The 18,331-nt window shown below is 45.4% G+C and overlaps 1 protein-coding gene across 4 annotated transcripts; it reads left to right on the forward strand.

The window, feature by feature from the left end:
* Nucleotides 1-14: 14 nt before the first annotated feature.
* On the forward strand, nt 15-15,694 carry ankle2 (ankyrin repeat and LEM domain containing 2). 4 transcript variants are annotated; one of them, XM_061260898.1, is made up of 13 exons: nt 15-113; nt 2,885-3,304; nt 3,849-4,043; nt 4,614-4,807; nt 6,320-6,508; nt 7,552-7,674; nt 7,778-7,841; nt 8,837-9,015; nt 9,400-9,506; nt 9,984-10,285; nt 10,794-11,685; nt 11,980-12,111; nt 12,556-15,694. In XM_061260898.1, exons 2-13 carry the CDS (start codon nt 2,896-2,898, stop codon nt 12,767-12,769), a joined length of 3,000 nt encoding a protein of 999 aa, XP_061116882.1. In that variant the 5' UTR covers nt 15-113; nt 2,885-2,895; the 3' UTR covers nt 12,770-15,694. The 4 variants fall into 4 exon arrangements, with proteins under 4 accessions (XP_061116882.1, XP_061116885.1, XP_061116883.1 ...); XM_061260901.1 differs by having other exon boundaries at nt 9,984-10,168; XM_061260899.1 differs by lacking the exon at nt 15-113 and adding an exon at nt 127-435.
* The last annotated feature ends 2,637 nt before the right edge of the window (nt 15,695-18,331 follow it).

The following is an 18,331-nucleotide window of genomic DNA, read 5'->3' on the forward strand; positions in this document are numbered from 1 at the left end:
CTTGCCTTGATGGCGTTGTTTTTGTTCAGGCGCTGGAGTCTCACATCTGGGTCCTTTCTCCACGTAGTTTGAAAGCGTCGCGGTTGACGGCAGGAGGAGAAGGGGGAAAGGAGGTGGGCACATTCAACTCACTTACTACCTACGAATAAACGAACTACTTATGAACAATTAAATAGTACACAGTATGTGCTATTTGGATGCCAACGTGTAACTATGTTACAGTTTATTTCACGTGTGCGTATATGCATGCAGGCGGATTGCTAGCGTTGTTGATTCGTCTCGCACTTGCTAGCGCTAGCTAGCAGCTATTGATAGCATATCAGGGAATTAATATGGGGTTGTTTTGCATTATGATATAGTAACGTTATAGGACGCAAACTGGAAGATGAAGCCGGGAAGTTTGGCATCCATGTTTATTTCCAACATCTTCGTGAGGTGGATAATATCAGCTAGCTTCCTGCCAATGTGCTTGTGTGTGGCTGTTAATTAGCTTCATCCGATATTGCCAGCTAGCTAGTTTGTTGTTTGTGAGAAAGTAGAATTATAATGCCTCGTGTTAAAACTGGACATGCTATGTATTGATATTAACACGCAATAGTAACAACAAAACTGTCAATTTGCAAAGTTGGCGAATTAGTTATTAAACTACAGTGTACCTGGCCACATAAGTTGTTTGTCTTCTAAATTAATCGTGTAGGTAATCTAACTTAGTCATATCACGTTAACGTTTCTTGTCTTGTCGCCGATTCATTTGTATTCGGTAAGTTACTAGCTAGCCATCTTGCCAGCTGGGCATACCGAAGCTAACGTTACATGGTTGTCAGGTCTTGGCAGAACCAGCTACAAGGCCGCTTGACTGACTTGTTTTCTAGCCTGATATCGCTAAGTGGATAACTTGGCATATTTATATGACAGGACGCGTTAAACTTTTTATCCAGTGTCCCCTTATGCTAGACTACCTCTGTTGTATGGCTAGGTATGCTGTGTAGTACCAATGAGTGGTCGCTAGTTACATTCCTTGGCTAACGAGCTAACCCAAGGCGCAGATTGCATGTCTGCTTCATTATGTTTGCTAGCTAATGCTAGTTGGGATGCTAGCTATCGCATGAAAACAACAACACATATTTGTGCACATAGCTAGCATAATTCCTGTGTGGTGTCAGTTGCTTGCTTGCTCGCTCTCTAGCTAGGTAAGTTGCGCTTCCCACTGGTTATTTTAGGTCGCTGTACTTCCTCCTGCTTTGTTAAATTGTCGCTGCGAAGTTGAGCCCTCCCTTTGTGACTGAGCATGCGCGAAATGTCATGTAAACAATGAGATGTTTCCAGACTGTCTTGAGCATTGTGTCTGTCTCAGCATCTTATCTGGAATAAAATGAAGGATTAGGTTTAAAAAAATAATAATACATATGTATTTATATTTGTTAAATAATGGATGGTAAGTATGGACATGCAATGTCATTAGTCCAGTGTCATCTGGTTTGCTTTCAGATAACACGAGCATCGTCACCATGATGAGGTGGAGATAACATCAGATTATTACAAATAAATTGTCTATAATGGACGACACTGATGCGTAAAATCGAATCGTAAATCGAATAAGAATCCTACCTCCATGATGCACCGTATCAAATGATTGGGGATACAGAATATTGTATATTCTTCTTTTTAAGAACGTTTTCGTCCAAGCGATTACATTATTTAATGGAGCTCGCCTGCCATACGTATTTGGCATTCATTTTTGGATGCTTCGTGCAACACTTTCAGTGTTCGATGTGTTTAAACTTGCATTGTGAGTGACACAGACTTTATTGTCTTAGTCTATGATTTATAATTCGGTTTTTGAAGTGTAGTCGCTAAACTGTTTAAGATGATTGGTTATTTTATTTACGACGGTATGGTTTCCAGTGTGGCTTCTTTGTCATGGATCTGTTTTGTATGTCTACCGTAGTTCAGATGTTTAGCTCATATGCTTTTGTTACATAGTTTAGGTTGGAAAGGTTGTGTAAGACTGGCCATTTCGTTTAAAATTTTTACTTTTTCAGAACAAAAAAAACGTAAGTTCTGCAGAATTTCTGATTTCTTCAAAATCACCAGCACCATGTTGCCATTTCAAGTAAAGTATTGATTTTATTTTTTAAAACGATGTAGTTTGCTTGGTATTTAGTGCCTGTTCTAAGTGTATTGTATCAAACGGTGTGGATAAACAAGAAAAAGAAATGAATTGGTGACAGACTTGTGCATGGGGTTAGCGTTTACAGCTGAGAATACAAATATGTGATTGATGTTAGAGGTCATTTTGTACTGCAGTTTGCAGTTGTATATGTTTGTGGCAAACATTCCCTTCAGTTTTTAAGCATTTGAACAGAGAATATGCTGCAAGTGTTCCATTTGTCACTTTAATCGTAGGCCAGTTGGGTGGGGGGGGATTGTATTCTATTTGTGTAATCGGGGGGAAAAGTCAATACAGATATAAAACATTTTAAGAAATGTGTTATTCAAATAAGTGTTCACATTTTCAACCGAGAGAAGTCTAGAGTTGCTGTTAATTTTCTCTCGTACAACCGCTGTGGCTTTCCCCACTTTTCTGGCTTCTGTCTCCAGGGATTCTCGGTTTTTGTAGTTCATCTCTAGGCAAACGGAACCCAGCAACAGGAAGCCCAATTATACTTCCTTTTCTGAACTTCTGGTGGGGATAGTATATCATGTAGGAGGATTACTGAGTTAGCTGGATAAGTTCACAGAGTAAAACCCAGAATCCTTCCCAAACTTGAACATGGATTTTTTTTTACTCCCGGATTTCAGTGAACTTATCCAGGTGACTGTAAATCCTGCTTTTAGCAGATATGCGTCTGACTGCGCCCCCCCCCCCCCCCCCCCCCCGCAGGTAGTTAAAGCATGGAGGCGATCCTGAGCAGGTTGCATGGGCTGAGCGATGACCAGCTCCGGGAGGAGGTCATCGGGGCGGACATCAAGTGTGGTCCCATCACTGCCACGACGCGGGCGATCTTCGAGCGAAAGCTGGCCCGCGCCATCCTGAGCAGGGAGGGCATCGACCCAGAGACGGCCACGGAAAGCGCCGGAACCGTCAAGGAGAAGCAGGCCGAACCCACGGTGGACCCCCAAGAGGTGGACTTTGGCTACAACCTGGGGCTCAACCCTCCAGAGGAGGAGGCCTTGCTGGCCAAGCCCAGGACCCCCGGACACGCGGGCACAGAGGGGCAGACCCCCTCAAAGCCCCCCCAGGTGTCCCCTCCCGTTTACTACGGGGTTTGTCCGCTGTGGGAGGATGTGCTGGACAGGAATGGTGAGACCTGCTTTCTCTCTTTCCTCCTTGGTCTGTGTCCCTCAGCTGAGGCTATGGGTGGCAGTGTCGGTACTGGTTTAGGGCAGTGGTCCTCACTCCTGGTCCTGGAGAGCCGCAGGGTGTGCTGGCTTTCTTTCTTTTTGTTGTCTCCAGAACCAGGAGTGAGGACCACTGGTTTAGGGGAACTAACTGGTGGGTAACTCAGATTTGATTCTCAGGTGCTGCACTGCCGTTGTGGACTGTAGGTTTTGGGAAGGTAATCTGTGTTGCTGTGTTGGGGTTTCCTCTGACGCCTAAAGACACACATCAGGCTCAGTGTGCTCCTGCTGTTGCCCTTGACCAAGGCACTGGCCTCAGAACTAGAGTTGGTGCCCAGGCGCTACACTGTGGCTGCCCACTGCTCCTAGAATGGGACAAAAATAAAAAGCCAGTGTGATACTGTATTCTACGCAGACAGGGTCCATGTGTATGTGAATGGAGATGTTTGAGCCTGGGTTCGTGTGTATGGAGATATGAGCCGGTGTGGTGTTTTATTGTCCCGCAGAAAGGGTCCATGTGTACGTGGATAAGAAGGAGGCCCTGCAGGCCGTAAAGAAGATGAAAGGGGCCAGATTCAAGCCCTTCTCGAACCGAGAGGACGCAGAGAAATTCGCCAAGGGGATCTGCGATTACTACCCCTCACCCAGCAAGTCCGCGCCCTGCGTGTCTCCGGGGAAACCGGGGGTCGTGTTCTACAAGGGTAGATGAAACCCCTTCCTAATCGATTCTTCAGTTTTAAAAATGTTTGTTAGCTTTGGTAGTATTGGTAGTATTGATGTAGTGGAAATGTCGCTTATGTTTGCTAGCTTAATTGGGTCTGAAAAGAGTAAAAACATTGTATATTCCTGCATTGACCTTGATTGCAAAATCACTTATACTGTTTGAGACAGGCACAAGTCCAGACTTAATTTTCAGCTGTGAATTTGAGGGCTGTACTTTTTTGTTATTTCTCTCAGATTTTATTTCGTCAACTCTTTCAGTCCCAAGCCCAATATAAAGTGGCTCCAACCAAATACCAAGGGGTTTTGGCTTTGGTTGAGAAAATGGAGAAAATTTAGTAGGGGTTCAATAGGGGCTCAAAACAGTAGCATAGCAGTCATTTTGATTGGTTGAAAAGGTATCAGGTCGAGACTGCTATATGGCACTTGGGATTTTCCGGTAGTTACGCTTGAGTGCCATAATTTCACTAATTTATGCACTTAGTGCTGGAAAAAATTAGTTTAGTCTGTAACTGTTAATTTAAGGATTTTTAACTCTCCTCCAATCACAGAAGGCCCCTCTGTGCTGGAGGCGGAGACTATCAACAGAGAGCGGGCCAATAGCTTCAAGAGCCCCCGCACGCAGGACATCACGGCCAAGCTGAGGAAGGCGGTGGAGAAGGGGGACGCCGCGGCCTTCAGCGAGCTGGTGTGGAGCAACCCCCGCTACCTCATCGGCTCCGGGGACAACCCCACCGTGGTGCAGGTAGGGGGGGGAGGCTTTTATCATTCGTAATGAGTTATTTAGCTGACGTTTTTATCCAAAGCTCTTACAGTTGATTAGAATAAGCAGGGGCCCAACCCCCCTGGGGCAATGTGGGGTTAAGGGCCTTTCTCCAGGGCCCAACAGCTGTGCGGATCGTATTGTGGCTGCACCGGAGCTTGAACCACCAACCTTCTGGGTCCCAGTCATCCTTAGTTACTTGACTACAGGTTACACCCTTTTCCACCATTGCTTGAGGATTGCTAAAAAAAACGAACCTTGCAATTAGGTTTGAAATCAGTTTGTATCGCTGCCAAATCACCTCTACACTCATACAACGCAACTTACCCTGAACTCTTTTGGGTTTCTTATGGGTTTGCTAGTGCTAAATATGCTGCTTATCTCAAACAAAAAAAATCCACAAACCCATTTTCCATTTAAAGAAATATAATCTCCAGCCCTTTGGCTGACGCTGTGCTGTGGCTTGTCAGAACACTGATGACTTGGCACGGTCTCCGCTCGCTGCGTATTGACTTATGTGTTTGTTCTGGAAACCACCGTCCGCTAAATGCTAAACGTCAATGAAATGCTGCTTCAGCGTTTGTCAAGAACCGACTTCATTCTTTATTTAATCAAAACACTTGACTGGCTGGGCGCTGATTGGCTGTTAGCCTACGCGTGACACCTCGTAGCCAATCGCAGAGTGTTTGTATTGTGTGAGCTCTAAAAATTATAAATACGCATTACCACATTCAGTTTTGAATACACCAGTGATTTCAGTCTCTTGAAATAGAAGGCTGTTTTTAGGTATTGCATGCGTGACACATGGAGCGATCTGGAGGGTCTGATTTCAGGGGCGTCGGGCTTGGCAACATTGCATACTTGGTTCTGACCAACTGCTGTCATGGGCATCTTGAGGGCTTTATATTTACTCCTTATTTAAAGGCTTTTTAAAATGACTGATCTTTCATTAAGTCGGCTGGATTTCGTTTTAAGACAGGCCTGTAGTGTAGGAAACTATGCCAGCGATGGCAGTGACAGCTGATTTCTACAACTCTGCTGTACACATCTCGGCAGAGCTTCCACAAGTTCAAAATGAAGGCCCTTTCCCTTATGGAAGTGGAATACAGTGGAATGCAGTATACTGCAAATATTTGGTTTTACATGATGTATAATTCACAGAAATTATTTGCATATCGGGGATTGTTCAGTGATGTTTTGCAGTCTTTGGTAGAATTTGCTAGAGAGAGGTGTTTGAATTGTACATCTTGAAATTCTTTTCAACTGACATTGTACATTTTAAAGCGAGTATTATCTTTTAGCGAATCCGTAAATCAGGGGTGTCCAATCTAATCTGAAAAGGGGCCGCTCTAATCTACTATAAATTTTGGATAAAAGCATCAGCTAAATAACACATTATTGTATTATTATTAAATGAATTCATGTTGACAGCTGCTTTAGTTGATGCCAGTCCCTGTACCCTTAGTGTAAAGTGTGGTGGTGTGTTGTTTTTAGGAGGGGTGTCGCTACAACGCCATGCATGTGGCGGCGAAGGAGAACCAGCCGGGCATGGCCCAGCTGCTGCTGGACACCCTGGAGAACCCCGAGTTCATGCGCCTCATGTACCCCGACGACCAGGAGGCCATGCTGCGTAAACGCATCCGCTACATTGTGGATCTGTACCTCAACACCCCCGACAAGGCCGTGAGTCTGCCTGCCTGTCTGCCTGCCTGCCTGTTTGTCTGCCTGTCTGCCCGTCTGTCTGCCCGTCTGTCTGCCCGTCTGTCTGCCCGTCTGTCTGCCCGTCTGTCTGCCCGTCTGCCTGTCCGTCTGCCTGCCTGTCTGCCTGCCTGTCTCTGTCTGTCTGTTTGCCTGTTTGCCTGTCTGTCTGTCTGTCTGTCTGCCTGCCTGCCTGTCTGTCTGCCTGCCTGCCTGTCTGTCTGTCTCTGTCTGTCTCTGCCTGTCTGTCTGCCTGTCTGTCTCTGTCTGCCTGCCTGTCTGTCTGTCTGTCTGTCTGCCTGTCTGTCTGCCTGCCTGTCTCTGTCTGTCTGTTTGCCTGTTTGCCTGTCTGTCTGTCTGTCTGTCTGTCTGCCTGCCTGCCTGCCTGCCTGCCTGCCTGCCTGTCTGTCTGCCTGCCTGCCTGTCTGTCTGTCTGCCTGCCTGTCTGCCTGCCTGTCTGCCTGTCTCTGCCTGTCTGTCTGCCTGTCTGTCTGCCTGTCTGTCTGCCTGCCTGTCTCTGTCTGTCTGTTTGCCTGTTTGCCTGTCTGTCTGTCTGTCTGTCTGTCTGTCTGTCTGTCTGTCTGCCTGCCTGCCTGTCTGCCTGTCTCTGTCTGTCTGTCTCTGTCTGTCTGTCTCTGTCTGTCTGTCTGCCTGTCTGTCTCTGTCTGCCTGCCTGTCTGTCTGTCTGCCTGTCTGCCTGTCTCTGTCTGCCTGTCTCTGTCTGCCTGCCTGCCTGCCTGCCTGCCTGTCTGCCTGTCTGTCTGTCTGCCTGTCTGTCTTGCCCAAGGGTACAGCAGGGTCCTTACTGCAATCTTTAGGTTACAAGTCCAGTTCTCAACTATTTTACTACATTGTCGGTCAAAATAAAACGTGCAAACCTGTGTCCCATATAACTGTTAAGGTTGGACAATTTCAAGTCCCTTTGATTGCCGATGGCATTGGTGAAATTAAGATGGACGTGATGGCAATAAAGAGAGTGGTTATTGGTCAATTATCGTCACTGAAACGTGCCGTTTGGTCTGTCCCAGGCATTTGAGACTCCTCTCCACTTCTCCTGTAAATTCGGCTGCCCGGAAGTAGTCAACGTTCTGTGTTCGCATCCGGATACCGATAAGAACTGCAAGAACAAGTACAACCAGACACCCTCAGAGGTAAGTCAGAGAGTGTGTGTGTTTATGTGTGATCAATGTCTGAGTATCTAACCAGGAGCATTCCACTGGATTTGGTCATTATCTGCCTATTTACCCCAAACAGGTGATTTGTGAAAGAAAAAATAAAACCCAAGAGGTGAAGCAGAAGATCATGGACTATATGGAAGGTAATTTTTAGTTTTCAACTACTCGAAAGGGGAGATTGTAAGCTTTCAAACGATACCATAATGATCTCTGTACTCTGTCAGATATCAAGGGAGTTGTGTCCCGTTTCATTTTGAGTGCCACTAAACCATGATTTTGCGAAAAACGGCTTTGAGGTTTTGTTGTGAGTTATGTGAGGCTGGGATCAACACTGGGCTAACGAAACTCTGGGGCTATAACTTGTCATCTTATGTATAAATATATATTTATGTAAAAAAATATTTTTACTCTGAACATTTACTTTTGACATTAAGACATACAGACCATTAACATGCAATGAAGGTAGCTGATGTGGTTGTTTGTGACAAGCGGTGACAAGCTGGCTAGCCTCCAAACAATGCACAACTCCGATGTAACTTTGACATCTTGTATTTAAAAGCTTAAAAACTACATTTTTACTCTAAATTTGGCATTAAGACAAGCAGATTATGAAAGCCAAGGTATTATTCTACAAAATGAAGATGAAAGCCTAAAACAGCCAAAAAAACCCACAAAAACCCATTTGTTACATGTACGTTGGTTGGCCATCGCGACTTACGACTGATTAAGATTGAACAGGTCACATATTCTTTTCTTTTTTTTTACCGTATTGTCACCATTGACATCGATATGGCTGGCAGCAAGACCTATACTGGGGCCAACTGCACTGAGGCTAGTGCGTAACGTCTTGCACGAAGACCAGGAAATGAGTTTTTAAAAACAAAGCTGGCTAACTGCGTAAGCCAGACTTCTGCGCTGAGTAAAACCCGGAACAGCTGTATTTCCTTTAGTCCATGTTCCATATTTGAAGGGGTTCCGGGTTTTACTCAGTGCAGAAGTCAAGCTTGTTAGTTAGCCAGCTCTGTGAAATGCACCCCTGGAAATGAGCTTCAAAAACGAAGCCCGGTTTGTGCCTCTTGTTTTGGTCGCTTTTCCTGCTCAGCGCTGACTCGACATTCTCACTCCTCCCCCAATGCAGATCGGGTTTACATCCCCCTACTGAGGGCCACAGATAACTCCTCCCAGCCCGTGATTGGTGCTCCTTGGTCACCTGAGCCAATGGACGCGGCTTCCCATTCGTTCCCCAGACTGACAGGAAGTCCCAAGGATCCGGTTATGGCAGTGAGGGCCTTTGCTGGTCCTCTGAGTCCATCGAAGGTACTGCTTTCTGTTTTTATAAGAGGCTTTTTTCTGCGAGAACACAAGAACATGAATGCTTAAGGAGGGTGGGTACCCAATATTCAGTCTGGTTCCTCCCAAGGCTTCTTTCTATAAGGCATCCAGGGAGTTTTACCTTGTTGCTGTCACCCCTTTGCTTTGTGAGGGTTTAGGCCAGTGTAAACTGTGATGTGTATTGTGGCAAATTATTTTTTAAATGTGCACTATACATAAAACATGACTTAAATATTTGGGGTGTGGGCGCTGGTTTTTGGCACCAGTGAGTAATTAAAGTTATTGACTGGCTAAAGTCTCCAAACGCCGTGTAGTAGGATGCGACCCTGCGTAGGATTAACGCCCACCCTCCTGCGCCCCCCATTACAGGCAGAGGAGTTCCGCAGGGCGTGGAAGACGCCGCCTAGGGAGCGGGCTGAGCTCATGCACCACATCCTGAAGTCCGATCCTGACCGGGGGGCCGAGAGAGTCGGCAGGTACGTGCCGTAGCACAGAGGACCCCCGAGTGTGTTTGATGGAAGCCATTGGGTTCCCCCCCAATCCCAGCTGAAGTCATTTGAAGATACAGATGAGTATGTAGATGTAGATATGCTGCAGTCTTTGCGGCTGTAGATGTGATTGAAGTGGGAGCCCTGTCAGGTTATGCTGTTGATATTTGGGGTTCAGGCTTGGTTGGTCTTTCTTACAGTTCTCTGTAAAAAGTGTTTTGGGAAATTCCACAGTAATTGCCATTGCAACTGGGTCAGTATTTGGGTGGTAGAGCCCAATACAGCTACATAATAGAGACTGATTAGTTATTTTCTTCTGAGGGTTATAAAACCATCAGTCTCTTATGTAGCTGTATTGGACCAGAAATATCAGTAATGTCGGTTACTGCAGAATTCCCTCATTCAAAAACAATTGCCTTGACTTTTTGCTGAGCTGTAGGCACTAATGAGGAACCATGTCTGCAGAGACCTGGCCCATGAGCGGAGGTACCCCTGGGCTGAGTACTGGGACTTTTTGGGGGCCTTCACGGACCTGTCGTCCTCCGAGGGCCTGAGGAGGCTGGAGGACTACCTCAGCAAGAAGGACGAGCGCGCACGACAGGGGGCCGGGGAGAACGAGACCAGCAACAGGTTCAAAACCCCCTCCCCAGGTAACCGCTGGGACCACGATGCAGCAAGCTGGCCTAAAGCAAACAGTCCTGTAGGGCTCTCCTTTCATACTGCAGCCTGTAGCCTAGTGGCTAAGGTACATGACTACGACCTGGAAGGTTGGTGGTTCAAGCCCCGGTGTTGCCACAATAATTGCCCCATGTAGCTGTTGAGCCCCTGAGCAAGGCCCTTAACCTCATATTGTTCCAGGTGGAATTGTCCACTGCTTAGCCTAATCAGCTGTAAGTTGCTTTGGATAAAAGTATCAGATTAAATAACTGATAAATGCTGCACTGAATGGTCAGATCAGAAAACATATATTCAGTCCAATTATCTGTCTCTCCTGGGTATTCTTTTAGTGATCCTGCACTTTAGTGCTTAATTCGAGTCATTGATTGGCGAAAGAGTCTGCACATCTTGTTTCCCTGGCCTAAATTGGCTGCTGATTGACAGGAAATTACAAAAATCTGCGGACACTGTGGCACTCCAGGACTGGAGTTAAACCTGCAGACACTGCAGCCCTCCAGGACTGGAGTTAAACCTGCAGACACTGCGGCCCTCCAAGCCTAGAGACCCCTGGCTTAAAGACGCTGTGTGAATCTCCTCCTCTTTCTCTTACAACTCCAGGGAAGCCCAAGAAGTTCTGCAACTCCATCTCGGTGGGGGCCTACCTGGACGGGGGCGATGACATCAGCCTGGAGGAGATGAAGAACCGACAGAACGCGGCCCTCACCAGCATCACGGCGGTCTGCGCCGCCAAGGACGGCCTGAAGGGGGCGACGGGCGGGCTGGAGTTCCACATCCTGCCCGTGACGGGTGGCTCCGACCTCATCGAGGCGGCGGCCGAGCGGGACCGCCTCATCGCTGAGGCGGTCGCGGGGAAGAACGGGCTCTGCTCGCCCAGTGACGCCGACAGGACCAACGGCGAGCGCCCCTCCCGCGTCTCCTCCTCCTCCTCCTGCTGCTCCCCCTCCAGCCTCCTGTCCCCCGTCTCCAACCTGATGGTGGAGTTTGAGCGCATGTCCCTGCAGGATGCGGAAGATCGCCCTCCAGTGGACCGGAGGAGAGGTGGCGGCGGCGGCGGCAGCGCTGGGAGTCTCGTCCGGAATCGAGAGGCCCGAGAGCTGGGGCCCCCGGACCTTCTCCTCTCGGGGGTGACCCGCCTGTCGCTCGGCAACGACGATGATGATGCAGGGTTCGAGAAGGGCGGTCCGGAGCCGAGAGACGGAAGCTTCTGGGGAACGGCAGAGAGGGGAGAAGTGGACGGGGAGCCTGACGAGAGGAACAGCCACAGCTCCGAAGAGTACCTCACCGGAGAGGAGGGTCCAGAGACCCCCAAACAGAGGACGGAGGCCCCAGAGAGGGGCTTCTGCACCCGGTCCCGGTCCTGGGACCACGGGGGCCGGGATCTGAGCAGCTCCGGGTCCTCTAGCTCCTCCTACAAATCCATGGAGAGCTCCCAAGTGGACTTCATACTGAGGACTGTGCCGCTTGTTAAAAAAGGACTCTTCATCGAAGGGTAAGGGAATACAACATTTCTCTCTTCCATCCTGCAAGTCAGGGGTGCACAGCAAGGGCCGATCCACTTCAGGATTCTGTGCCAACTTCTGCTTTTAATTATCTAATTGGCTAAATAATGTCTTGATCAGACATCTGTATATGCACCAGCTACAGCTGCAGACTGCAAGCGTAAAGATTTTCTCTCTGCTCAAGTACAGGAGTGAACCAGCAGAGCTGTCAGAAAAATAAGTTAAGGCAACTGGTTCTGTACACCATTATGCGCTTAGTGATGTCACTTCCTTATTTCCCCTAGCGACTCTCCGACCAAGCTTGATAGGGAGGTCCTGTCCGCCATAGAAGTCATCGAGCTCGACCCGCAGAAGTATCCCAGCATCCACCAGTGGAAGAGCACGGTCCAGACTTACTCCTCCCCTGAAATGGAAAGGTGACCATCTCTCTTCATTCTGTTTATCTTTGGGGTGGGGGTAGGTAATTCAATTGCAGTTGATTTTCTCAATGGCAGCCTGTAGCCTAGTGGCTAATGTAAATGACTGGGAACCAGAAGGTTGGTGGTTCAAGTCCTGGTGTAACCACGATAAGATCCACACAGCTCTTGGGCCCTTGAGCAAGGCCTGTAACCCCGCATTGCTCCAGGGGGGATTGTCCCATGTAGTCTAGGCATTGCTGCAAAAGAGCATGCATGCTCAGTCAACGTCCCCTGTATAAATAAAGTTTAATAAAAGAAATTGAATGAATGCATCAGCTAAATAAATGATTGGTATTTATTTCTCAATGGACTGAACTAAAGTGGATGGACTCCCCAGGCTGGATGGAGTTGGTGGTAATGTGAGATGATAACGCCGTTCCCACCCTCTCCTTGTTTTTCCAGCTGGCCCAGCCCGGCGGTGGGAAAGTCCCGCACAAGGCTTCCGGCCTACCCCCCCGGATCCCCCGGGAGCGGCCTCCTGTCCACCCCCGGCAGGTTCAGCCCCGCCCGGCACCCCTGCTCCCCCGAATTCACCAGCCCCGGCCGCTACAGCCCAGCCAATCCCAGCTACATCCAGCGTATCCGCGTCAAGCACTTCCCCGACCCCCCACTCTAACCCCCTCCACTGGGGAAAGACACACTCCACCATGGCTCTGCCCCCCCTCCGTGTACTACTCAAATATGCACAAGTGTCCCGAGGAAACCATATTCTTTGGTCATGTGACGGCACCACTATAACTTGCGTTAAGGATTCTCGATACAAAAGGGTCCTTCTGCAGTTTTATGATTTCTCTACAGCAGGTTTCCTTTAGTGTGTGTGTGTGTGTGTGTGTGTGTGTGTGTGTGTGTGTGTGTATGAATGTATGAATGAATGAATGAATGTGTGTGTGTATATATGCGTGCGCGTGTGTGTGTGTATATGCGTGTGTGTGTGTGTGTGTGTGTCTGTATGTATGAATGAATGAATGACTGGGCTTAAAAAAGAGTAATTATGTGACAGAAAATTGCCCGTTATACCTTTTTCAAAGCGTTTTGTTTTAATAAAATAAGTCGTACAGCTACAAAGTTATCCCGTCCCCCGCACCCCCTGCCCAAAAAAACAGATTTAAATAAGACTCATCAAACCTCAGAGTGGAACCCCCTCACAAGTATGTATGAACAGAAAATATCAATAGTTTTTTGGTATGTCACCATTAGTAGCACAAAATCTTTCTTAGGACTGTAAAATAACTGCCAGTTTGTTCCCAGGCTATTTCTTTCTCCCTCCCTTTCTTTGGTTTGGTTTAGGAACTGCCTTAATTTTCTGACGTGAGGGACCAGCCTCCAATCAGAATTAGCCACCTGTACAGTGAACAGCCAATCATTTACCATTGCAGCTTATTGGTCTACTGCAACACAACATTTGATTCGTTTGTCTCATATTTTTAAAAATGTTTCAATAAATGTATATTTCCGTTTGTAGATATCTCTATTTTTTTGTTTTTGTTTTATTTTTTATCGGTTTGTTCTCTCTTAGCAGTACCGTGTGTAAAGCGTTGAGGTAATTAACCCTGTTTCAGGATGAGTTTTGACATTTTATTGCCAAACAACCTTGTCTCCCTAGGAGACCTTTAACAATTTCTAAAATCCTATTATCCAGAGGATTGTCCATAGAATAACCATAATTTCCTGTTTCTTGTCTGTAAAAAAAGACTGGGGGAAAAGAAGCACTGTATATAGCAGATTATTTCATGAAATGAAGAGATGTTTACTAATATTTAATGGCTAAATGAATGTGTAAGTGTAAGGAACTTCAGTAGTATAAGTGGATGTTTAAAGATTACTGGCGTGCAAGTGGACTGTGCAGAGTGGTACATGGAGAAATATTACTTCAACAGTTAGACGTTGCAGTTTAACTGCAGGTACTGGAAATCCAATAGAAAGTATGTGCACTGTGGAGTTCTGTTATGTGACACTTTGTGTCACTATCAGAATAGTACAGATTTGCTGTTGAATGTTGTGAATCAGTTGAGGGTTTTGAATTGGTTGGAGGTTGTGAATCAGTTGGGGGTAGTGAATCGGTTGTGGAATGTGAATCTATAGGGGGTAGTGAAATGGTTGGGAGCCGTGAATTGGTTGCGGGCAATTAATTGATTGGGGTTATGAATCTATTGGGGGAACTGAATTGGTTGGGAGCTGGGAATTGGTTGGAGATCGTTGGTCAGTTGAGGGTTGTGAATCAGTTAAGTTGTGAATCTTTTGGATTTTGGTGCCTGAATGTGTCCTACAGCTGTGGATTTTGTGGCATAATCTGTGAATGGAGAGCACAACCATTACAGACCGTTACAAGGACTGTATTTCCCTCGAGTCAACCTTGTGACCGCAAATGGGAACAACGGTTTTCCACCAACTTTTATGAATGTGGAATTCCTTTGTTTTTACAATACCTTTTTACAACAGTGTTGGGAAAACTCATCATTTCTTTAATGTGCTTACAGTGTTTTTTTTTGTTTTTTTGCCTGGATGTCTGTTGTCCAACAAAACCCAAAAAAACGCATCATGGATATCAGGCTTTCCCACTCATTCCTGAACGCTCATCGCTTGCCAGAGCAGGAATAACAGGAATATTTGGAAGGCTGCTTTTGTGGACACGCAACAAAGAGCACAGCTGCATTAGAAACACCAGCTTACCATCTTCAAAAAAATGTTTTCTTCAATCATCTTAAGACTCTAGTCCCAACAGTGAAATGGAGAAGATAACACATGATTTGTAGCCACTGGAGGACTATCGTAGGGTCTTAAGAACACAGCATTGCTACTTCAGAAATGCCCGTTATGAACTTGCCTAACGACGATGGCACCAACATAAGGTCGACTGGGAAAACCACTGTAGTGTCTGAACTAAGCAGCCACACCAGCCTCTCTAGCCAATCACGTACGCCGAGCACACACAAGCTCAAAGTGTTATGGGTATAATTTATGCATCTCCTTTTTTAAGTTTTGTTATTTTTTTATATGAGACATTGGTCATTCTTGTTTGCAAGAATTTGTCATTGCCCTCCACTCTCATTGGTTAGTGAAAGTCAAAACCGCGTCTTGCTTCGTTTAGCTTTTTTAGTGCCTTTTATAGAATGACAAATGTGTCCCTCTTACCAGTGTGTTAAAAAAAAAAGAAAAAAAAAAGTGGCACTGACCTAACCTGTTCCATTTGACGTTTTTCTCTCTTTTTTTGCCGAAGTAGCCCAATTTGAATAAACTACAGTAGCATTGGTAAATGCAGTGTTTTAATACCTCCTAAATAAGATTGTACAAGTTTACAATTGCACACACACATACTCGTAAATAATGCCAGCCTTGCTACTTTTATTTCATGCTTGTAGTAGCAACACTGTGGTACGTTGGAGTTGCTGTCAAGTGTTGAGTTCAGATTCTTTTTCTCATCTCGGCTTCCTCACTGCATGCGTTTATAGTCCTACTTTATTCCTGTATATGTCGAAGAAAGTATTTGGTGTACTACTGAGCAGCATAATAAATAAGTGCACACTGTCTCCCTCTGCCACCCTCTCAGTTTCCCCTGACCCATTCCTATCGGTGTCCATTTTGTTTCAGAGATCTGCCGATTGTCCATCAACAATAGTGTAGCAGTCATTTTGGAGGGTTAAAAGGGTCGAGAGTGACTTATGGCACTCTTGGGATTTTACAGTAGTTACGCTAGAGCACCATATGGCTCTCTTGGGACTGAAAGGGTAAATCTGTTGTAAATCTGAAGCGGTTGTCACCCAGCTAACACAAAACGTTCTGACAATGTTGCTGCCATGTTGTGACGATGACATTCACAGAACATTCCCGTAAAATTGTGAGAACATTTTGTGTTAGCTGGGGTGTGATTGGTAATTGCGGGGAAATGCATTAATGTTGTATCCCATATTGTTGGTTTGTTTCATTAGGATACATTGCTCTAGGAACCGAAAATCAATAGTGTTCAGCAGTCATTCCATGTTTTGGGTGATGCACCAGCACCACAAATATTTTAGGACTGGTTTCACAAACACCGATTAATCGTAGTCCGAGACTGAATTGAGTTTTGTACCTCAATTCAGAATTGAATTGAAGACTAGGCTTAATCTGTGTGTGATACTGGCTCTAAGACTCTAAGAAAATGATGCTTGTGCATGTTGTTAATTCAGCACTGTGTGTTCTGATAACAGTAATAGCAGTACAACATCAGTAACCTGATGAATCACTGTTATTAGTAGTAGTGATATTTCTGCATGGCAAATACTTTACTTGTAGATGTAGTGTAATAGAAAAACAACCCAACTGTCCTAACATGCACACTGCTTGTTCTGGAAATTGACTCATTCATTGAAAGTGGCGTGTTCAAAATAATAGCAGTGTGGAGTTTAATTAGATAATTAATTTATTCTGTGGAAAAAGAGAAAAGAAAAAAGGTGTCATTGTCTTTTTTTAAGGAAAATATATTTCCTTCTGAATTGCTAAGTAAAATGGGCCATTCCAAACATTATTTGGAGGAACAACTTCATTTGACTAAAAGTTGATTGGAGAGGGGAAAACATAAAGAAGTGCAGCAAATTATAGGATGCTCGGCTAAAATGATCTCAAATGGCAACAAAAACCTGAAACAAGTGGAAGAAAACGAGGAAATACTGTTAAAACGGATCTTAGAATAGTCAGGATGGCAAAGATTCAGCCATTCATCAGCTCCAGAAAGATCAAAGATGATCTACAATTACCTGTACATGCTGATAGCTTCGATCAAAGGTCTTCTGACTATCAGCAAGAAGCCCCCGTAAAGCACCATTGTTGAAAAAAGGGCATGTGCAGAATCGGTTAAAATTTGCCAAGGAACACATCGATTGGCCCAAAGAGAAATGGCGTAACATTCTGTGGACTGATGAAGAGTAAAATTCTCCTTTTCAGGTCTCGTGGTCGTCGACAGTACGTCAGACGACCCCGAGGTACTGAATTCAAGGCACAGTACACTGTGAAGACAGTGAAGTGCATGGGGGTGTTTTTCATACTACGGTGTTGGGTTCGTATACCAGGGATCATGGATCAGTTTGAATACATCAAAATATTTGAAGAGATTATGTTGCTGTATGCCGGAGGGGAAATGCCCCTGAAATGGGTTTCAACAAGACAACGACCCCAAACACACGAATAAGCGAACAAATCTTCCAGACAAAAAGGATTGAGGTAATGGAGTGGCCAGCTCAATCCCTCAACCTCAACCCCATTGAAAACTTGTGGCGTGACATTAAAAATGCAGTTTCTGAAGCAAAACCCAAAAATTCACAGGAACTGTGGAATGTAGTTTGTTCATCCTGGGCTGAAATACCTGTTTCTAGGTGCCAGAAGTTGGTTGACTCGATGCAACGCAGATTCACAGCAGTTATCAAAAACAATGGTTATGCAACTAAATATTAGTTCAGTTATTTAAAGTGAAGTTAAATCTTGAAAAATTAATATTAGTTCATATTCCTTTTCTTAGTTTCCTGTAAAAGAATAACATACATTTGAAATATTGAACTAAAAGCTATTAAAAAATATTTGCACTTTATTCACTTTTTTTAACGCACTGCTATTTATTTGAACACAACAGTATTACTCATAACTGACATTGGTGAATAGCATTTAGTATTCAACAAGCATTTATCTTGATTATCTCGAGTATTTTCAGTCAGTCAGTTGAGTTGGAACATGCATTATCACATTATTGAGCCCTAAATGCTTCTATGGAGAGGTATTAAATTACATGTGATAATGGTTTTCCATTTGTTTTGCCGCAATGTATAAAATTTGACCCATTTGCAATTTGTGCAGTGCTTCAGATCCTGCCTGCCTATCGTTTTGGTATAAAGTTAATAAATTAAAAGGAAGGTTGGCGTGGAAACGAGAACCACCCTGTCACGATTTCAGAAGTGCGTAATATATAAAGGACGACTTGCTGAATTCTGCAACGCGTTCTTTCATCTAGACCAGTCTCCAACCATGTTCCTGGAGATCTACCGTCCTGAAGGTTCACATCAACCCTAATTTGGCACACCTGATTCTACTAATTAGCAGCTAAATAAGATCTGAAGCTGTTGAATGAGGAGTGCTTTGTTAGGGTTGGAGTGAAAACCTACAGGATGTTAGAGCTCCAGGATCAGGGCTGGTTACCGCTGATCTAGACCAA

This window comes from Conger conger, chromosome 11 (assembly GCF_963514075.1).
Source record: "Conger conger chromosome 11, fConCon1.1, whole genome shotgun sequence".
Taxonomy (NCBI): domain Eukaryota; kingdom Metazoa; phylum Chordata; class Actinopteri; order Anguilliformes; family Congridae; genus Conger; species Conger conger.